Source organism: Notothenia rossii, assembly GCF_949606895.1.
Source record: "Notothenia rossii genome assembly, chromosome: 1".
Lineage (NCBI taxonomy): Eukaryota > Metazoa > Chordata > Actinopteri > Perciformes > Nototheniidae > Notothenia > Notothenia rossii.
Window position 1 is genome coordinate 74,089,398 of NC_136912.1, and position 23,017 is coordinate 74,112,414.

Consider the following 23,017-nt stretch of genomic DNA (forward strand, 5'->3'; position numbering starts at 1 on the left):
ATACACTATGGAATCTGAAGACATTTAGCTAAACATAAAATATAACCAATAAATGCAGATAGATTATACACAGAATAGTACACGTAGATCACAATTATTATTATATTACAACTGAGTGTGAACACAGCCACAACTCACCCAAAGCTAAGAATCCTCTAACACTGACGGATTCCCAAAATGCACCACATTCAGCGCAACACTATCTTCCGGCTGCGGCTTTTCAAAATAAAATAAAAGGACAAAACTATGTTTAACAGGATTTAATAAAACAAACATTCATTATTTACACTGTTGCATACACCCCCCTTAAATTATATTAAACTACAGGCAAATACTGAACATCATCAAGACAAGAGGGTAAGAAGAAAAAGAAAAAAATATATATTTGTGGTGGCTGTTCGAGGTGAAACCAAATCAAAGACACAAATTACAGTCGATACAAAATCCTCCCATAAGGAGTGAAAAGGATAGGGAGGTACCAGGCCCAATACTTTTCTCAGACCAGCAGAATATGCCATTTACACCTTCAAAGCATCTCATCTAAGGCAACACACATAGCATACCCACAAATCTAGAAACGCATACAAATACTACTCGGATGTAACCCATAAAAAACTGGTAGAATATCCTGACGGCTTAAACCTCAAATATCCTATGGAAGAATGCAAAAACTGAACTAGTAACAGATGAGGTATCTTCAACCTTCTGTGCTGCCATCTCATATATCAACTTTTTAGGAGGTTTGACATGCCTCCCACATCTAGTAGTGACTGAACCACCACAGCTCGCATGAACACTATGAGGTTGCGTGCAAATAGCATTGGTTTCATCAACAACTTCTGTGTAAGTTAAACGAGAAACACCAACTGAGTCTGGGTCAGTCAAGTCAGCAGCACTCACAGGGTCTGGGTCAGGTGGTAGAGTCACACTGTCAGGGTCGGTTGGTAGAGTCACACTGTCAGGGTCTGAGTCAGATGAGTGAGCATCAATGGCAGGGAATGAGTCAGGTGAGTGAGCATCACTGGCAGGGACTGGGTCAGGTGAGTCAGCATCACTGGCAGGGACTGGGTCAGGTGAGTTCATGAGCCAGTCCACAGTGCGATCGTAGCCATCTTCATTGTCCACATGCACAGAGACTTGACCTCTTCCACATTCCTCATCCCCATTATCTGAGTTGACAAACGAGGCAGGAGTTTCAACCTCGTCTATGAAAAGAAAGTCAACCGGGAGAAGCAGGTTCCGATGCACCTCTCTCTCTTTTCCAGATTGGGCATCTCTTATCCTGTACACGTTAATCCCAGCCCTCACCGACACAACATCATAGGGCGTAGAAACCCACTTGTCAGCAAGCTTTCTTTTGCCCCTCTCACCACGGTTGGCCAACAAAACTTGATCACCCACACCCAGCGGAGAACCCTTGACTTTGCGGTTGTAAAGCCGAGCATGACGGGCTTGCTCATTAAGGCTGTGATTTTGAGCAATCCTTGCAGCTTCACACAAGTCCTGTCTCAACTGAGAGACAAACTCATTATGGCTGACCACTCTTTCATCCTGAAGCCCATGCTGGAACACAATGTCAATAGGGAGACGTGGCACCCGGCAAAACATGAGGTAAAAAGGGGCAAAGCCGGTTGTCTCATGTACTGTGCAGTTGTAGCAAAAGGTCAGCGTCTGCAACACCCGGGTCCACCTGGCTTTCATTGTTGGGGGAAGGGTTCTCAACATATTCCCCAGCGTCCTGTTAAAGCGTTCTGTCACGCCATTACCCATGGGGTGGTAAGGTGTGGTGTGTGACTTTTGCACCCCCGCCACCTCCAAAAGGTCCTTAATCAGTCTGCTCTCAAAGTTGGCACCCTGATCTGAATGGATTCTCTTGGGGAAGCCGTATACACAGAAGAAATCATTCCATAACCGGCAAGCAAACATGTTTTGCAGACTGACTCCGACAGGGGAAAGCATGTGCCATTTTTGAGAAATGGTCAGTGACAACCAATACATCAACTGTCTTCTTGTCACCAAGTTCAGCTGTCCAAAAGTCAATGCACACCAGTTCCATAGGTTCGGATGTCTGAATGCTTTCCAGAGGCGCCCGGGCTTCGGGTTCAAGTGTTTTACGAACAACACATCTCTCACATCGTCGCACATGGTCATTTATGTCTCTTTCCATTTATGTCTCTTTCCATGCCAAAAAAAACTTTCCCTAGCAAGGGACATTGTTCTCGCACGGCCCTGATGACCAGCATTGTCGTGGAGGCCAAGGAGAATCTGAGGCTTGAGATCATCCGGCACAATGAACTGGAAAAGCTTTTTGTTCAGTCGATGGCATGTTCTCATTCTGTACATAATTCCATTGTGGACTTTAAGCTTTCTCCAGTGTCTGAGGAGTTTTCTGACGCCGCCTGGTTCAGATGTTGCCTCGCGTCTGGTAGCTTTCCTCTTTTGATGCATATAGAACAGGACCCTGCTTATGGTCTTGTCTTGATCCTGGAGATTCAAAAGCTGGCTCTGAGGAATAGGAGTGGAAGAGTCTTCCTCAGGCAACTGTGGCAGTGATAAGTTAGCACTGGGTAGGCCACAATCACCATGAGCCCTCAATGCAGCTGACACTTCTTCTGAGCTGATGGAACTTCCCACGGGCTGGTGAACAGGCCCAGCACCACGGTCAGATGACGTAGACCGGGTGCCTTGGACAACCTGGCAGTTGTTTGTCAGCCGAAAAACATCCTGCACTGTGCCCTTGACAACTCCATTGACTTCCTCCAGTAGTGCAACATACTGTATGGCTCTTTCAACAAGCGGTAACCAACACATGACTGGACAAAAGGCTCACGGCTCAAGGCATCTGCAACAATGTTTTTAACACCCGGAACGTACTTAAGATCGAAGTTGTATGCTGCAAGCTTGGCCACCCACCTTTGTTCACAGGCATCCAAACGTGGTTTTGTCAGAATGTACGAAAGGGGGTTGTTATCTGTCCAAGCGGTGAAATGTCTCCACTTTAACCAATGGCTGAATTTGTCGCACACAGCCCACTTCAGCGCCAAAAACTCCAGCCTATGTGCTGGATAGTTCATTTGAGACCGGGTCAGCGTCTTACTTGCAAAGGCGACTGGCCGTTCAACTGTCTCACCAGGTGACACTTGTGACAAGACGGCTCTAATACCATCAAAAGAAGCATCAACAGCGAGGATGAAAGGCTCATTGAAGTTCGGGTGAGCCAACGTGACACCATGAGTGAGCTCACTTTTCAGAGTTTGTAATGATTCCTGACACGCAGGTGTCCAGTCATTAGACGTAAGAGCTGCTGGGGCAGAGGACTTTTTCTTGAATTTCTTGCCTTTCTTCACATGTGATTGAACTTGTCGGCCAGAAATGAGTCTGAACAGAGGTTTGGCCTTCGCAGAGCAATCGGCAATGAAATGCTGATAATAGAAGACCATGCCCAAGAATGACCTGATCTTCTTCCAGGAAGGCGTGACACCATCGCTCTCCATCAACTCTGCTTCCCCCACATCAGCAATGGTCTTCACTTTGTCAGGGTCTGTTCTCACCCCATCTGGACAAACAATATGACCCAGAAACTTAACTGAACTCTTCAAGAGATGACATTTCTTAGGGGCCAGCTTGAGGTTGTGATTTTTCAGACGGGAGAACACCATTTCCAGACGTTCAAGAGCCAGCTGTTCATTAGGGGCAAAAACCATCACGTTGTCAAGGTAACAGAGTAAGCTGCTGAAGTTTTCATCTCAGAATATTGACAACATCATCCGCATGAAGGTTGCGGGACTGTTGGACAGGCCTTGAGGCATTCTATTGTACTCATGGAGGCCGAAGGGGTGACGAAAAGGCTGTGTACTTTTTGTGCTCCTCATGAAGTGGCACGTTGTAGAACCCAGAAGTCAAGTCCATGGTAGAGAAGAAGATATTTCCTCCCAGTGCAGCAAGAGCATCGGCTTGATGAGGCAATGGGTGTGCGTCTTTTATAGTCTTTGCATTGATCCATCTGAAATCAGTACAAATGCGCAGACTGCCATCCTTCTTCCACACCAAGACCAATGGGGATGCATACTCACTGTGAGATTTCCTGATTATGCCCTTTTCCTCCATCTCATTCAGTGTAGTCCTCAGCTTCTCATAGTGGCTTGGTGGAACCCGGCGGTAAGGCAAGCGAAACGGCCTCTCGTCCACAAGGTGTATTTTGTGGACAAAGTCTGTAGCCTCCCCACAATCCATCTTGTTTCTGGAAAAGATGGAATCATACTTCTCAAGAAGCTGAAAAAGTATATCTTTCCACTGCTCAGACACCTCACAACTCTCCAAGTCCAAATCTTGTAGCCCCAGCTTGTTTAGAGCGTCCTTTCTTTGTTCAGGGGTCTTTGTTGTCGAAGAGCACTTTGAGACACTATGGCTATTTACTGAAACCTTTTCAGCTGGGGGCAGTTGTTCAACTGCAACACATGGGAAGACATCTGCAATCTTACAGTTTCTCCTCAGAGTCACTGGCTCACTGCTTGGGTTAATCAGTTTGAGGGGAACCCACCTGTCACCTGAAGGATTATTTGAATTATTTGAAGTATTAAAGTAACGGGGTATGACAGGAAAGTTAAATCTGGTATATTCATTTTGGTGTCACCTTATATATGTTCATGTGTGTTAAATTTGAAGGGACAAAGTATCCTTTCCCTCCCCCAATATATTGAAGTGAAGTCTGTGTGTTTAGAGAGAGATGGGAGCAGGGGACACCCTTATTTGGGAAGAGGGCCAAGACGCTGGAATGTTTCCCTCGTAAAAGAAGGGTGTGCTTACACAGGCTTGAAGCAGATGTGTGGGTGTTTTCATTGAAGTAAATATAAGTGCTACATGATTACTGGTCAACTATACCTCTGTTCTTATTCTTTCATGTGTGGGTACTAAATGGCTACAAACATTGTGGAGAAATTAGCTTAAACATCTTTTATTACTCTATATGAAATGGAAGCAGTTTTTATGACAGGGACGAGAGAGGTGGGGGAGGGAGCGCATTCCGAGGAGTTTCAGCATATCAATTGTCAGGGGAATCGACTTGTTTTCAATAAGAGGTGTGTGGTTGGTTACTTTGTATTAATAATAACAGTATGTGTAAAGGAAGCTGGAAATATACAATGTGAAACCTTTTATTTCAAGTAAAGATGTGAACAATAGCTCAAACAAATGGAAAGGCTGTAAGACAAATGAGTGTGTTCTCTGTATTGGGCCGGTGTGAAGTTTGACTATTTGAAAAGCATCACTAATACTGCTTAAGAGCATAGGTAACGTGTTCCTCGTTATTATTGATATGAAAGTAATTAACATGTATTACGTATATTTAGCCAACTATAACAACTATATCTTAAAACATACTTTTAACTTGTGTGTGGTAACCTGAAGGGGGGAAGATGGACCCAGGGACAAAGGGCCATAAAAGGGGTGGGGGCTGGCTACAAGATGTGAACGGGGTTTCTTCTGCTGTGTCGCACTGATTGGGTACGACAGGCCATGTCTTGGTCTCTGCCAATAAGATGACCTCGGGGGGAAAGCCCGCACACACCCCCTCCTGTGTTTTTAGTATGAAACACTGTGTTTTCCCGGGGTTCACACTCTTTTTTTCTTCAGGCTGACCAGGAGGGTAGGACAGGAGTAGAGCAGGAAGTACTTCCTTTGTCTTTGTGTTTGTATGTGTATTTTGGGTTGTTACTGTATATCTTTAAAGCAAGATTATTGTTTAACTTGTATTCTGGTGTTTCTTAATCCTTTCCTTCTCCCGAATTCACCCAGCTTATCAAACGACACGCGGAGACGAGGTTGGTTTTCAACATCCTCCAAATCTCCAACAAGTGGTGACCCGACGTTTCTGAGTGGGGTGTTTTCGGGGAAGAGACCACCAGCGGCAAGCGGACGGAATAGTCCAGGGCTAAACATCTCGGCTTCTTCTGACAACTAACAACAGAGCTCTGACAATAACAGGTAAACAGATGCCAGTTTAATTCGAAATCTGTGATTTGACCATATTCCAAATTTTAGGGTTGTCAGACGAAGTTTACAGTGTTTTTTATAGTAACAATGCAAATGCGTGTTTTAGTAGTTAAAATCGGATATCAAGTTCCGACAGGCCAGAAGGGTATTAAAGTCCCTGGCTTGGAAGTGGAGGTATAAGAGTCCCCACAGTTAAAATCGGATATCAAGTTCCGACAGGCCAGAAGGGTATTGAAGTCCCGGGCTTGGAAGTGGCGGTATTGAGTCCCCACAGTTAAACTGTCTAGAGTAGTCAGTAGGTTGTATTAAGTCTCCATATAAGACTGACTCAAAATAACGGATCCACAGCTCGACGGGGCGGGGGACTAGTTATTTATGTTATAAGTGATCCAAAGGAGAGTAACGCAACCTTCAAAAACCAATTTTGGAGTGACCGGACCTCATTAATCCTTTGTTCTGTGAGGGTTGAATCTATGAAGCCAAACGTCACGATAAAGAGTTCTGTGAAGCCTGGGGACTACTCCATGTCAGCGTCACATCGTTGAAAGACGGTGTCGAAGCGCGCTGAGAGGCTTGCTAAACTTGTTGAAATAAACATCGGACAATAAAGGCTGAATAGACTGTACGGGGAATTTTTCTGTGAATATTTACTGGTCAGATAAAGAAGCAAAGTTTGAGCCTGCTGCTTCCAAAATCATTTCTCCCCTCAGTGAGGTGGAGCTCATTCCTGGTCGGGTGCCGCCATCTGGTGGCAAACAGGGTGTGGCACAGAAAGGACAGACTAGCGGTTCGAGTATTGCTTAATGGTATAGTTTGTTGGCTCCATCTGCTGGCCGTATTTTGTAGTATCTCTTGCAATATTGCATTACACCTGGAAGACGCTTTAATCCAAAACAACTCACAATAACTGCGTTTCACCAGGAACATACAATCAAAGAAGACAGGATCATTAAATTACGATCAGGGTTTATAGGTGCCAAAACATTTCGAGTGCTACTCAACTGGCTTTCAATAAGCCAGTCCGCTGCTCCTATAGAAGCGCTTTATTGGTACTTTTCTGTTATTACATTTATCCCTCAAGGTGGAGTTCAAATACAGGTGTTTGTACACTCCAACTATTTACACGTCTAGACAAAGGCAGGGAAGCTAAATAAATACAATAACTACATTAGGAGTGACGACGAGCATTGTCCTGTATATCACAAATTACTAGTGAACACATATTAACCTAGTCAGATAAATACACGCGAAGTCAATATGGAAGGGCAGTTCAACAAAAGTGATTTAGACGTCCCAATTCCCGGGAGTTTCCGAGAACAATGGGGACAGATTGAGGGATTGATTCTAAGTGGAACAAAACAGGGAGACAAGAAGACGGCTTGTGCCGACCTTAGGTTCCTCCATGATAAAATGATAAAAGAAGATAGAGTGGGAGGGGATGACACTCTAGGAAATTTGGGCTCAGCTCTGAATCAGTATGAGCGACAGCTGGTAAAGAAACTGGGTAACCTAAACGAGCAGAAGCCCGGATTTTTTGCCCGTCAGAAACTAAAGGGAGAGAGAGAGGCGGTTGATAAATTAAGGAGGATTTGCCACAACGCAGCAATTGTCAGGAAGGGGATGATTGTGGTTCGCCCCCCAGTCAACAATCCCCCAGTCATGGTAGCAGCCCAAACACAGGGGGGGGAGTTTCAACGCTCTAGTGACGTTGGCACTCTCCTGTTCCCCCAGGACAGTAGGGAGGCATGCGTGCTGACACCACCACCCACAGATGACGACATACATCAATATGTTGCAGAACGTATCGCATTTTATAGGGATATGACTCAAAAGGACACCTCGGCCTCAGACAGGAGGAGACGAAATCTCAGCAGTGCTGTAAATAACGGGTGCACTGCAAGAACGGCTAGTTCAGGAGAGGGGTCTCAGACAGGAAATATAGGGGATCAGGATGTCTCCATTCAATCCCCCCTGATTTATCCGGATTTATCCAGTGTATCTACACAACCGCCTCCTTACCCTTCCCCTGTCCCGAACGCACCCCCCAGGTATAGTCTACAAATGCCACTGGAAAGAGTGGGCTCTGAGTCAGCCCAAGAACAAGCAGGTGTAAGGGGGGGTAACTTTAAAATAGTGGGTGATGTTTCGCTAACTCCTTTAAGGAAGACCTCCATTAAAAAGGGCGAGAGCAGCCCCACGCCGGAAGAATTGATCGCCATTGTAGAAAAATATGAGGACAGGGAAAGAGCTTATGGTGGCGCGGACCATCAGGATAGGGAGGGGGTCCATTGTCAGGAAGCGGAAGAATCATTGAGAAGAGAGAAGGAAGAAATAGAACAAGTACTCCAGGACAGCATGAATAAAGAGCAGGGGGGCGGTAGCCAACAACAAGCAGGTGGGGAAGGGTACAGTGAAAGTTCTTCCGAGGGCGAGGGCAGTTTGAGGGACCTGCCGTTCCAAGAACGGCAGGCACAAACAGGCCATTACTACACCAGCAAGGGAGGGGCATCGGGGGATGAGAGGGGTGAGTGTTCCTCTGGAGCAAAACAGGGAGATGTCAACGGCAGGGTGCGCAAGAGCAAGGTTAAGTACATAAGTATGACAGGAACAATCTCTGAACTGACTGCTACACAGGTCCTTGCACTTCCCCGTATGACTTTGAGATCCCAACACACCTCAGAGGACAACACACCTCTTCCCTTTATGGTTCCAGTATTACAGGCTCCTTTGGTGGCACTCCCCAATGGGAATACCGCTTACCACCCTTTCTCACTAGGAGATGTGCATGCACTGGTTGACAAAATGCCGCTACCTACTGAGGGAGGGAGACATTGGATGAGAAAGTTTGCTGATATGTCAGTAGGACAAACAATCTGCCTTGGTGATTTCAGGAGGATATTAGCACAACAGACTTCCAGCCATGACGTAAAGAGAGTTGAGGAAAGATCAGGAACAGTAACAATGAACGATAACCAGCCTATCTCTTCCAACAACATACACAGCTTGCTGAGCTTGGCAATGAGAGCACATTTCCCACAGACGGGAGGAGGTTACGGCTCATTGTCTTTCACGTTCACACCTGGGGAGGCCGCAGCAACCATGTTGCTCAGGTCACGCCAACAATACATAGTAGCTACTGACTGTAGTCCAGAAAATAGTGACCAACATATGCAGATGTTCCGTAAAGCCATATTAGCAGCAGTACCTGCCGAGATTAAAGCTCTTATGGAGGACAACCCAGAAGTTGATCTACTAAACACGCAGACATGGGAGCGTCATCTGGGCCATCATGTAGGAAAATTTAACAAACAACTTACAAAGAATAAAACTGAGGAAGAAGAGTTAAGAGTGCAACTACTCCGTGCTCAGCTAGAAATAGCCCGTAAAACAGTTCAAAATGAGAAGAAGAGTGCCAAACAGCTGATTGTTCATCCTGTGGCGCCGGCAGACCAGGCACCGGGGCCGCAAAACCCAAATGGGGGTTTTCCCAACCAAGGTCCATTCTATAACCAGCCCCAATACGGCTACAATAATGGTTTTCAGCAACAGAGGGGCGGGTTCAGAGGCAGGCCTAGGGGTAGAGGAGGGTTTCAAACAGCTCCAGGAATGTACCAATATCAACAGAGGGGGTGTTTCATCTGTGGACAGACCGGCCACTGGTACAAGATGTGCCCGACGGGAACCCCTCCACAGGAAGGGCGGGGACAAGGGGGACAGAGAGGGCATGGACAAGGGAACAGAGCAGACATGCAGTATGTCCAGAAACCCCATGAGGCAGCCCCACAGGCCCAACACCAAGACCAGGGTCACGTTGCACCAAATGTGATGGCTGCTCCCTATGGCCAGTTTGTCCAGTACGAACAAGACTATTACCCACCACAATGAGGTCGCCCAGGGAACCCTGAATGTACGGGCCTGGCGGACCCTTACATGGACATGACTGTAAAACACGCGAAATTACCGTTCCTTGTTGATTCAGGAGCTCGATATTCAACTATCAACTCCCCCGTTTTTAACACATCCAAGTCCAGTAATACGGTCTCAGTCATAGGGTTTTCGGGAGCAATAGAGCAGGTGCCGCTCACTACGCCATTACCCACCAGAATAGCGGGCCAGCTATTTTTTCATCAGTACATTTTGGCACCCCAAAGTCCAGCTAACCTCATGGGGCGGGATGTTCTTATCAAAGCTAACGCCTCGATCCTCTGTTCCCCCGACGGACTAATAATATCATTCCCAAATGGCACTCGCCTCAATTGTTCACTGTCAACCATAAAGTCAGCTTCTCAAATGATGTTGGCCCAATCCACTGCAGCAGAAGCAACTCAGCAGGCCACTATATACTGGGGGTTGCTCGACCGGCCCCAAGACAACACACCAGGACTATTTTCCATTTTTCAACAATGGAAGCCGTGGATTAACCTCCTCAGGCCTTATGGTTCCCCTCCAGATCCTCCCCATCTGACGCTGAATTATGATAGAATGGACGACCAAAGTTATGCATATGCGTATGACGCAGAGGTGGCTATGTCCATTTGGGACGTAGCCACAACCAATTTATTTATGGGTCAAGCGGGGGTGGCTGCATCTGTTGAACTCACTGATGAGCAACTCTATTGGTACCGTATGTCAGCTGAGGCCACACCACACATTTCATTAGCTATCAGGAGGGGCTATGAAGCCAGGGAACTTGGTCCTATGGTAAAGACACTGCTAGAAGTCGAGGATTGGGAACCAACACAAATAGCAGCACTCACATACTCTCCCTCACACAAGGCTTATGCTCTAAAAATCTGCACACAAGAATGCATCTTCATGGAGAGACACGAAGTGGAGAGACATCACGGTAGAGAAAAGACTGACCATTCATTTACTGAAGACATGTTGCGTGACCTCCCACCTGACCTGTGGGCATCTGACTCTCATGACGTAGGTTTCTGCTCAAAGGCTGCACCAATAACATTTGAAGTGAGTAGCACTATGCCTGTATATCAACCACAGTACCCTGTTAAACCACAGGCCAAAGGGGGAATCAGCAAGGCAGTTGAGGGTCTGAAGAGAGCAGGGGTGTTGGAACCCTCACAAAGCGAGTGGAACACTCCAATACTCCCGGTATCAAAACCTAGCGGGGAGTACAGAATGGCTCATGATTTAAGGACCATTAATGCTATTACAACTACAGCTCTGGTACCAGTGCCTAACCCATACACGGCTATTTGTAATATCACACCTGAACATACCTGGTTCACCTGTATTGATCTGGCCAACGCTTTCTTCTGCATACCCCTGGCGGAGAAGATGAGGCCTATTTTTTCATTTACAATGGGAGGGGAGAAACTACAGTACACGAGACTGCCCCAAGGCTTCAGTCTGTCTCCAGGAATATTTAACAAAATACTCAGGGAACAGCTAGATGGCGTTTCATTACCAGAGGGGGTGGTGTTGATCCAGTATGTAGATGACCTTCTCATTGCAGCACCCTCCGCAGCCTCTTGTTTAGAGGCCACCAGGAACCTACTGGTTCGCCTCCATGCAACAGGGTTCAAGGTCTCCAAGAAAAAGCTACAATGCACCCGTAAAGAGGTGACATTTTTGGGCAGAGTTATCTCTCCAGCAGGTACGGGCATGTCAGCAACACATCAGGAGGTTATATTGCATCACCCAAAACCCAGGACAGTCAAAGACATGTTATCTTTTCTGGGTCTCACAGGCTACAGCAGACACTATATCCCAGAGTATAACCCAAGAACAGCTGTACTGAGGACACTGATCAATGAGAAAGGCATGCGCAATCTCACTGTCACACTGTACTGGACACAAGCTGCAGAAGCTGCGTTCATTTCTCTCAAACAATCCATGTCCCAGGTCACCTCTCTCGCCTCTGCATCCTATGCATTGCCATTTTTCCTTGATGTTTCTGAAAATGAGAACACAGTAAATGGTGTTCTATTTCAGAAAAAGGGGGGATGTAGGTCAATACTGATGTACATTAGTGTCACACTGGACAGAGTGGAGAACAGGGAACCTCCATGCACAAGACATGCAGCAGGTACAGCACGTATCTTAAACAAAATTTCACACATTGTGATGAGACACCCTTTGACAGTACTGACAACACATAGCATTGTCTCTTTTGTGAACTCAAGTGCATTCACAATGACTTCCACAAGACAGACCAGGTTAGAGAAAACTCTGACGCAAGCACACATCACCTACACACATGAAGGAGTTAACAGCGCAGACACCATTGGCAGCGGAGAACCCCATAGGTGTGAGGAAAGAATCATCCAGGATGTGAAGCTAAGAATAGATCTCAGAGACGAGCCTATGCCACATGCAGAAAACCTGTTCACAGACGGCTGTTGTTTTAGACACCCCACCAAAGGGCTCCAAGCGGCCTACGCAGTCGTGAGTCAAAAAGCTGAGGGAGAGTTTGAAGAAAGATCAACAGGAGAAGTAACAGGGAAAGTCTCAGCACAGTTGGCAGAAGTAATGGGAGTCATTGCAGCATTAGAGCTATCAAAGGGAAAAGATGTAAACATCTATACAGATTCAGCATATGTTCATGGTGTCATACATGTGGAGATGCGCCAATGGATGCGAGCAGGATTTGTAACATCCACCAATACTCCCATCAAACACGAGAAACAGATCAAAAGGCTTGCAGAAGCAGTAATGTTACCCAACAAACTAGCTTTACTTAAATGTAAAGGTCACAGCACGGTGGACAACTATTTGGCTTGGGGTAAACTTGCAGCAGACAAGGCAGCTAAAGCCAGAGCAGGGTATATACCCCAGTTTCAAATGCTGGTCTTAAAATCTGCTGACTTACTGCCCGCAGTAACAGATGATACTCTTAAAGAAGCTCAAGCAACAGGGTCTCCTCAAGACAAGACAGTATGGTTAGACAGAGGAGCTACCAACAAAGACGGGATATGGTACTCCCCAGATGGGAGACCAGTGATACCCCCAGGATGGATAAGATCAATGCTTAAAGAAGCACACGGCCCAACACATTGCGGCAAAACTCAAATGAACAGACACCTGACTCACTGGTGGCACCCCTACCTACCTGACATGATAGCTAATTACCTAGAGGAATGTGTAATTTGCTTAACCCATAACATCAGAGCCACTGTAAAACCGCACCAGGGAAAGTTTCCTTTACCTAAGATGGCAGGAGAAGAAATCATAATTGACTACACTGACATGATTGACAAAGTAAGAGGGTTCAGATACTTACTAGTTGTAGTCGATGCATACACAGGTTGGCCAGAAGCTATGCCATGCAGGAGAGAAGATGCAGACTCAGTGATCAAGTTCTTAGTCACTCATTACATTCCACTACATGGGTTTCCTAGGAAAGTGAGGTCAGACAATGGCAGCCATTTCAAGAACCACGACCTACGCACAGTAGAACAGTCTTTAGGACTAAGACACAGTTTTGGAGCTGTCTATCACCCCCAATCTCAGGGAAAGGTAGAAAGGATGAACCAGAACATCAAACAGAAACTCAGCAAAGCATGTGAGGAGACAGGCATGAAATGGTTAGAGGCCTTGCCTCTGGCTCTCATGTCAATTAGGAGCTCTATAAACAAAGGGACAGGCTTCTCCCCATTTGAGCTGACACATGGCCATCAGTTTCCTGGCCCAGGAGCCTTGAGTGTAGGAAAGGAAGTAGAGGTCCTGAGTCCGAAACCTTATTTCCAGCAGCTTAAGGGATTGGTGTCAGGATTTTCCACACAGGTTGCTGATGCCAAAGGGGGACCCGAAAAACACGAGGCCAACACAGCGGAGTTCGTCTGGCTGAAGGTCATCCGGCCCAAGTGGCTCAACCCCAGGTTCACCGGCCCCTACAGAGTGACCCAGCGGACATCCCATGCTGTCCGCCTAGAAGGAAAGGGGGACATCTGGTACCACTGGAGCCAGTGTGCAGCGGGGAAATCACCTGGAAGGACCCTCGACGACATCCGGACGGACCTGGCTATCATCAACGCGGACATCCCTACAGCAGACGACTTGGAAGCAGGCATCAGCGGACTGGAGGAGAAGGACCTCGCGGACATCCCTACAGCAGACGACTTGGAAGCAGGCATCAGCGGACTGGAGGAGAAGGACCTCGCGGACATCCCTACAGCAGACGACTTGGAAGCAGGCATCAGCGGACTGGAGGAGAAGGACAACAAGGACATCCCTACAACCGACAGCCCAGAAGTCGCCATCAGCGGGCCGAAGCACGAAGACACAGGACTTCACAGGAAGACAGAGGAACCTGCTCCCCTCTGATCAGGTTGCTATAAGCTACACATAGCACCTCTTTTACAACAAGTCCTCCAACTAATACGACCAAATAGGTCGATTGTTTTCCTCGTTTTCCGACCCATTAATACGACCCAGAGCAGCGTTTTCAATCAACGGGTGCGTCAGCCTGTATACCTTTACGACCCACGGGCGCGTTTTAAATCAACGGGAGGCGGCGTAATGACGTACAACGTCCTCGACAACTTCTGTTAACAACCATCGTTTTTCAGACACGTACACTCTTCAAAAATCACGGCTGTCTGTCGTAGAACAAAACGTGATCCGTCTCTTAAATTTGTGTCGACCACAGACCTTATTTCGAGCTATTTTCCCAAAATTCTATGGAGAAATCTCATTGGTTCTGACGCGAGGGAACCGGAAGTGGTCAAATGCTAACTTACCGGGGTTTTGGACTCGTCACTGCATCAGACAACATCCATTTATTTCCCAGACAAGCTAATAAACGTGAGTAGTCAGATATCAAAAGTATATTCATTTTGGGATATGTATTATGTTGTTTTATTTTGTCGTCTAGTACAGTGACTAAGATTACTATGTTTACCTAGGAATAATGATAGCAAAGCTAAATTAGCCAAAAGTAGAATCAGCTAACGTTAACGTGAGCATGGAAGTTATGTGATCCATCGGTTCATGCGGTTGATCCAAATGTTATCAAACGTCACATTCTTTATAACTATATTAAATACTATTTATCTATTAAGTGAAGAGTGACCAGGGGTGTAATACTGCCGGAACACCGCTCCGGCACCTAAAACGGGGATGGTTGTTAGCATCTGGTGCTAGCTAGCTATGATAACGGATAGGCTAAGAGGCTAATGTACCTAATGTAATGTTTACACAGTTAACTTTAGTCTAAGTTATCTCAGTGGGTCTGAAACAGTTTGGTCACCATATATGGAAATACATATTTCCAAGGCACACTTTTATATTATTGTAATGTTCCACAATAGGAGTCGGAAATTCAAGTTCTTAGGTTCAATAGCTCCTTTGGTAGTATACAAATACAGGTTCATAGGTCACAGGTTGCAGGTCGCAGGTTCAACGTCACACAGCACCCTAAAAAAAATCGAATGAATCTAAAACATCGATGAAATCATTACAATTCATACTATTGGACATACAACAAATGCATAAAAAAACAAAACAGTAAATAGTTAAATATGCACAAAGATACATTTAAAAAAAGTATTATTCTTATCATTTTTTTTATTATTGAAATGTATACAGTTAAGTTTCATATGGGTGTTGACAGATGTATCCATAGATTTAGTTAATTTTGCCCTCAAGTGCACAAGATTGATGCATTTAACTTCACGGGGGCCTCCGGACCCCCCTAGAGGACATGAGGTCCACCCCCACTTAAAACATATTCACATGGATAGGATACTAAATACATGTGCACACTTTTTATATAGTAACCTTTGTACCTCAGCAGGAGGGAGTTAGTTTATAAAGGTCCTTCACTGATCACTTAACTATCACACAGCTGTGTGCAGCATTTACTGTAAGAATCACACATTTATTCAATAATGCAGACTTAATAAATGACCATTCTTTGTTGATTCTGGCTGGAGTGTTAATTGACAGTAGTTACATAAGCTTCAAAACAAGCCACAACTGCGCGTGCACACGTGCAGAACTTATAGAATTAGCAATACACCCCTGCTAATGATGATTTTAGTATTATTTTCTGTGATGATGGAGCATCAACTTTTGGATCAACCAGATATTGACAGATTAGGGTTGTCCATAACATTCACTTTAAACATGTGACTGACTCTGTATAACATTGTTTTCCTTACTCTTGTGATTTTTGTTCATCCTATCTAAAAAATAAAAAAACATGAGTTCATTGTTTTAACAAGATTTTTCACGATATAATAAAATACATGAATCCTGTAAACATTTGGAGTATAGTATTCTTATTTTTGGTATTCCCTGACATTATCTGTGTTTCTGTTACAGATGCCTACTCAAAAAGTGTGCCAGACATGCAGGCAAAGCATAGGAGTAGCAAGTAAAAAATGCAAACAATGTGGTGCCATCCAACCCTACAAAGAGAAACTCTCCAAGCAAAAAGAAAAGGTTGCACAGGAGTGGAAGGCCACGCAACAGAAAAACCACAGTGTCAACAAAGTGTATGACTCGACACATTTACTGGTAAGCTTTTTTCTCTTGCAGATGTCAGTTATCATAAAAAAGTGTGTAAATAATCCCTGATCTTAATCTTTTTATACAAATTGTTAAATTACTGAATTGATTTATACTTTCCAACAGTCGCCCTCATTTACTTTTTAAAAATAATCCTAATTTCTTAAGTAAGTTTATGTGAGAAGTAGGGATGGGCATTTTAAGAAATCTCTTTAATCGATCATCGTGAGACGTTAACGATCAATTATCGATTAATCGTTAACATTTATACCCGTCAAAAAAACTGTATGACGTATTGTAACGTCCACCCGGACAGGTCGGAATGACGAGCGAAGCGTATACAATCTTAACAGCTTTATTGCGGTTACAGGAAGGGTCACTGTGGGCCGGGACCACGCCAAAACAACCAAAAACAACAAACCGCTCAACAACGTGCTGCTCTTCCTCTCCCTAACATGCAGCCTTTCTCACCCACACGCACGCGCCCACACAGACACGCACTCAAAAAGCCCTCTGCTCTCCACCCCGCCCCTAACTGCTCTCCTCACAGAAGCCTGACCATAAAACAACCGTTAACAGAACACGTGAACATTAATGCAGGTCGATACAGAATAACAGAAGTGAGAAACTCACTTTTATGTTTATTTAAATGTGCAAATGTTAAACAAAAGAAATATCCCCGACGCCTCCGCGACATTAAAAAAATAAGAGCCAGTGTTCTTAAAACAAACAAAAACAAAATAAATACAATTCCGCCTCTTTTAGACATAAAACATTAACTAACAATAGTATAATGAGAAACTCCTGTGTTTAAATGTGCAAACAATAAACAAAAGAAATGTCGCGGAGGCGTCGGGGATATTAACAAAATAAGAGCCAGTGTTCTCAAACAAAATAAATACAATTCCGCCTATTTTAGACATAAAACATTAACTAACAATAGTATCAGAAACTCACTTCTGTGTTTAAATGTGCAAACAATAAACAAAACAAATGTCGGAGGCGTCGGGGATATTAACAAAATAAGAGCCAGTGTTCTCAAACAAAATAAATACAATTCCGCCTATTTTAGATATAAAACTTTAACTAACAATAGTAAACACAAAACAATAACACGTTATAGGCCTCGGTCTGACTAAAGGCTACGGTGGTTAGGAGGCTATAGCTTACTTAACCTACTGGTTTTTGTTGAGGAAAATTAGCATGTTAACATGCTCGGGGGTGAGACGTGAACGGAGCCGAGTGACGGTCAGTCCAGCGGCTGAAAAGACCCGCTCTGACGGGACCGAGGTGGCGGGGATGCAGAGATAGCGTCTAGCTAATTTAGCCAGCCTGGGAAACTTTCCACCGTTCACTTTCCACCAATCAGTCGGGCTGCACTCCAGAGGTGGGGGTATGTCCCTCAGAAAGTTCTGAGTCTCTGTTTCAATGCCAGTGTCCTGTGGGGTAGATGAGTATTGCTCCCCCAGGAGAAGTGCCATCGCAGAAACGTGCGTAGTGGCAGTGACAGTTGTGGGACTTCCCCGGCATGACAACACCGCCTCCTCTCTCCCAGTCTGTGGGATAGCCGCCTCACCTGCATCAATTGCCTCTCCCAGTTCAACCAGTTTAGCATTAGCAATTAGTCTCTGTGGTGGCGAAAGAAAGCTCAAATGCTTGTGACGGGGATCCAGCATGGATGCAATCATTGGGGCGGATGTCACAAACTCGTCAGACCAAACCTGTATAAATAAATTATAGAAAAATGTCGGATGATCGATAAAAAACGTTTGAAAATATGCCATATCTAAATAAGCAAAGCACATAAGTGACATTTAGCTATGCCTATGTCAGTCTCGTCATCAGCGGCTATTTATTATGAGTGTCATGTCAACTAATTAGTTAGTTTACCTTCATTCTGTTGCTGAGGGAGGACTTCACTTTGGTCTTGAATTCGGTTACTCTGGTCTCGTCTCCTTCTCTCCGCATGAGATGGGTGTTGATGAGGCTGAAGCTTACTGGATAAATGTTTGAGATGGAGACGTCCTTCTCGGCAGACATGGCAGTTGTGACACACTTAAGTGCTGCTAACACAGGCTGTGCGTCCTCCATGAGCCGCCAGTGCTCATCCTTCAGCTCCAGGACCCTGGCATCTTGAAGCTTGGTCAGGGTTCTGTCCGAGAGGACAGCAACAACAGCCCAGCGCTGCTCCACAAGTCGCTCAAACATCTCACAGACTGAGTTCCACCGTGTTTTGCACGATTGAATAAGCCGGTGGGTGGCGAGGCCCATTTGCTCCTGCTTCTCCTTAAGCGCATTGGTTGCCACAGTGCTGTGATTAAAGTGGCTAACGAGTTTACCAGCTGCAGAGATGACCCGATGCAGGTAAAGAGCAAACCCGTCATTTATGGCTAATTGGAGAGTATGTGCAAAGCAAGCAACAGACACCCAGCTGACTCTGGTGGGATTGTTGGCAGCCGTAATGTTGGCCGCGTTGTCGTGGACGCAGGCGATAACTCTGGCTTCAAATCCCCACTGCTCTACAGCTTCATTCATCTTCTCAGCGAGAAGGTCGGCAGTATGCCGGCCTGGAAGGCTTTCAGTGAGCAGGACCGCTGAATTCATTTGCCAGTTGTCGCAAATGTAGTGGCATGTGATAGTGATGTAGCTCTCCGCTGTTAAAGCGGTCCAACAGTCTGTTGTTATAGCAACACTAGCTGCTGTGGCTAACTTGTTTAGGAGCTCCCGTTTTCGCTCCTTGTAGTGGGTTTCTATGACCCTGGTGATAGTGCGCCGTGAGGGAATCTGATACGCTGGTTCAAGTAAACTAACCACATCTCTAAATCCTTTCCCCTCGACGACACTTGTGGGGAAGATGTCCACTTCAATCATTTTGGCGATACTTTCTGTGATTTTCTCCGCCCGCTTCGCATCACAGCTCCTCCGGTTTAAAACTGAGGTGATGGTGGGCTGAACGGAGGATTCAGTGCCTCTTAACACGCTGGGATGAAGGCTCTTTAAGTGGTACATCATCGGAGTTGTTGTACTTGTAAACCGTGTCGCAGTGTATACAGTGAGCGGACTCGTTTTTTATCTCAAAATGGTCCCACACCGGACTTCGTTTCGCGCGCTTCATGTTGTTATCTTTGTGAGTGAGCAGCTCGCAGGAAGTTTTCTCTGCTGTCGCGACTCCTTACGCTATATCGCCCCCTGCTGGTAGGATGTTTTATTACCGATCATCGATAAGAAAAATACGAAATCGACAAAATCCTTAACGATCAATTATCGATCATCGATTAATCATGCCCATCCCTAGTGAGAAGTACAGACTAGTGCACGATTACTGCACTTCATGTAATGTGTTAAGCAAAATTGTTGTCACCGTTGTATTTAAATCTGTAAAGGCATAACACATTTTTTCGAACTGATGTTAGATAGTGTTTGTACTTGCAAGCACCCAGTTTTAGTAAAACATTATTTCTTAACCAGAAGTAACATAGTTCAGGCCAGTGGTAATTCCTAGAATCAGAGCTTCAATGTACATGTTTTTCTAATTATATCTTACAAAAAAACCTGCATTTTGGTGTTTTATATTTTATTTTGGAACTTCATAGTATAGAAAACACATAATTATGTGACTATGGTTTCCAAAAGTAAAATAAATGAAATATCATATACATTTTTGAATAAATGGTAAAACCAAGAATGTCAGTGAATCAAAACCAGCCCATATTAATATAGTGCTTGAAAGACAATCAAGACCTGGACAGAGTTAGTATTAATAAAGAGGCCCTTAAAAGCACTTTCATTAAGCTTACCAGAGTCTCTGACTTTGAGCCGTGTTCGAACAGTCATTTAAAAATTCCCCTGTAACACCAGCTTTACATCTGAAGTGCTGTTAATGCGGAACTTTGAACCTGAAATGATATAGGTTATAGCTTGCTGACATGTTTCAAAGCTAAATGTAGCTTATTCAGATATCTGAATGTGAGAATTAAATGGACAAATATTAGGCATGCCAGAAACTGACCATGATCAAAATCGGACAGCCCTGGCGAATATTAATTGATTATTCGCCGCCGAATTGAAACTAAGCCAGGAAAAAAAGAAATACATAAATAATAATAAAAATATATATAAATAAAATCGAATTTTAAAAATAATTTTCGATTATGGAGACTGTAACGAATATTCGAAAAATAGAATAATCGCTGGCATCCCTAACCCATATAAAAAGAACTATGCCCATGTAAAAAAAACTCAAAGTGAACCCGAGCTCGATAAACTTCTTTTTTTTTTACAGTTCTTTTTTAGGGGCTCCCCTAAAAGGGGTCTAAAATCACACCTGGTTAATTGTGGGGTGCCTTCCTCAATGTGCACACGTATCACATCAGTGCATTTTTCACTTAGGCAAAATAAATGGAGTTATAATGGCTTTAGGTGTGTGAAAATGTTTAGAACTGTTGTGTACATAATATTTCTTGTTTTTTTGTGTCCATTGTGTTCCAGCTCCACAAATGGAAAATGTTAGATCGGCGTCCCATCCTCCTTCTTGCCAAGAGAGGCACAAATGGTTTTTGCCGATTGCATCTGTCCATGGCAAATCGAGACAGAAGATGGTAACAATGCACTTGTTACCATAAAGAGGATTTACGAAAGCCTTATTAATGGTAAAGTATACAAATCTGCATGCTATATTTCAGTAATTTATCTGTTAACATTTTTTGTAAATTAGTTGCCCAGTTATCTGGTTTTAAATGTAAAAAAATGTGAATCACTGTTTACCAAGTAGTACAAATATGTCGTTATGTCTTGTTTTGTCAGTTAAAGGGCCCATGTCATGCTTTTCTGGTTATTACCCGTCCCCTTGTGTGTTATGAAGCTTTTCCTGCATGTAAACGGTCTGCAGAGTCACAAACCCTCAAAGTACACCCTGTAGCGAGTAAAACTCTAACACAGAAAATACCTGTCTATGCTGCTCTTTTTCCAAAAAAAATCTTCCTGAGTATAGTGACGTAACGGGGATAGTGACGTACCGGCTCACACACACTCACTCAGCCTTATCTTTTCTCAGCCGAGGCTCCGTGGATCTCCTCACGCACACACGCACTCACACTCACAGCCTGGATGTGAGTGTGTGTGTGTGTGTGTGTGTGCGCTCAGGCTGAGTTCCTCGCTGTCTCGCAGACCCCACACAGCAACCAGGAAACAACACCAGTAATCCAGCTCACATTGTCTGCTCCTCGAGCCTCAAAGGGCGGAGCAGCGAGCCCCCCAACGTCCCGCCAACACGGCACCCAGACCCCACGCAGCATTCTCATCTGTTTGTCCTTACTGGTGTCATTTCCTGGTTGCTAACAAACGCCATTGTAACACATAATCACTGATGTTCCGCTGTTTCATTTTTAGCTGTAATTACTCAGATTATAAATGTATATGGCGGATTATACTTGGTCATTTACTCACCATGCGTCTACTTTTTTTTCTTCTCAATAGTGACTTTGGCAGTTGAACCTGAGGGCCCTTGTACCACACAGGCAGAAATGGCCGCAGACCCAGGATCAGACTTGTCTGTACCTCTTACCACCGAGACTGACACTGAGTTCACTCTCTTCCTCACTCCTGTGTCCTCCGGCCTGACTCCTGCTCTCTCCTCCGGGCTGACTCCTGCTCTCTCCTCCGGGCTGACTCCTGCTCTCTCCTCCGGGCTGACTCCTGCTCTCTCCTCCGGGCTGACTCCTGCTCTCTCCTCCGGGCTGACTCCTGCTCTCTCCTCCGGGCTGACTCCTGCTCTCTCCTCCGGCCTGACTCCTGCTCTCTCCTCCGGGCTGACTCCTGCTCTCTCCTCCGGCCTGACTCCTGCTCTCTCCTCCGGCCTGACTCCTGCTCTCTCCTCCGGCCTGACTCCTGCTCTCTCCTCCGGGCTGACTCCTGCTCTCTCCTCCGGCCTGACTCCTGCTCTCTCCTCCGGGCTGACTCCTGCTCTCTCCTCCGGGCTGACTCCTGCTCTCTCCTCCGGGCTGACTCCTGCTCTCTCCTCAGTGTCTTCCTCACAGAAAAGAAGACCAACGAGGAATAAAGTGGCAATTAATGGTATGTGCGGGTTAATTTGTAATTATCTTATTTACATCGACTGAAACTGTGTTTGATTTTGCACATTGAATTAGTTAAAGAGAGAGAAAACAATCATCGGTACAATTAGAATACACCACCTTTTGTTTTGTTTAAGACTTTGCAGTATCAAAAGTCTCAGTGCCATTTTGAACAGTTTAATTGAGCCCAATGTGATGTTAGGCAATGTTTAGGAGGTTATTGCTGAACTTCAACTTATTACCATCTTTTAATTCCTTGCAGAATGTCCCATTCATCAAGGGTCAGACACTTTCCCCTACAAAAAACTACTGAGGGAACGAATCAGGGAGGTTTGTTTAGAAAATATTTTTAAATAAATAAACAATGACAATAATGTTTCCGTGGAACCAAGTCTTATCTTATTGGATTTTCGTATACTTTGTTTAAAAGGAGTGTTTCAGTCTTAAGCATGACTGCTAATGTAAATATTGAAATTACAGTA

General features: G+C 44.9%; 2 protein-coding genes across 2 annotated transcripts; both read right to left on the bottom strand.

The window, feature by feature from the left end:
* Window positions 1-66: 66 nt before the first annotated feature.
* Window positions 67-13,339, bottom strand: LOC307028923 (uncharacterized protein). The gene is made up of 2 exons (XM_079664325.1): window positions 13,235-13,339; window positions 67-4,240 (listed from the first exon to the last, which is right to left on the bottom strand). Exon 2 carries the CDS (start codon window positions 2,149-2,151, stop codon window positions 637-639), a length of 1,515 nt encoding a protein of 504 aa, XP_079520451.1. The 5' UTR covers window positions 2,152-4,240; window positions 13,235-13,339; the 3' UTR covers window positions 67-636.
* Window positions 13,340-16,805: 3,466 nt separating this feature from the next.
* LOC307028910 (E3 SUMO-protein ligase ZBED1-like) lies at window positions 16,806-20,946 on the bottom strand. Its single transcript, XM_079664319.1, has 2 exons — window positions 18,355-20,946; window positions 16,806-18,185 (listed from the first exon to the last, which is right to left on the bottom strand). Exons 1-2 carry the CDS (start codon window positions 19,474-19,476, stop codon window positions 17,640-17,642), a joined length of 1,668 nt encoding a protein of 555 aa, XP_079520445.1. The 5' UTR covers window positions 19,477-20,946; the 3' UTR covers window positions 16,806-17,639.
* Between the last annotated feature and the right edge of the window lie 2,071 nt (window positions 20,947-23,017).

Excerpts from the sequence above, each read along its gene's own strand:
- LOC307028923 (XM_079664325.1), bottom strand. The coding sequence starts at position 2,151 with ATGACCATGTGCGACGATGTGAGAGATGTGTTGTTCGTAAAACACTTG.
- LOC307028910 (XM_079664319.1), bottom strand. The coding sequence starts at position 19,476 with ATGATGTACCACTTAAAGAGCCTTCATCCCAGCGTGTTAAGAGGCACT. Across the intron at positions 18,186-18,354 it reads CCCTCAGCAACAGAATGAAG|GTTTGGTCTGACGAGTTTGT; the intron begins GTAAACTAACTA and ends TTATTTATACAG.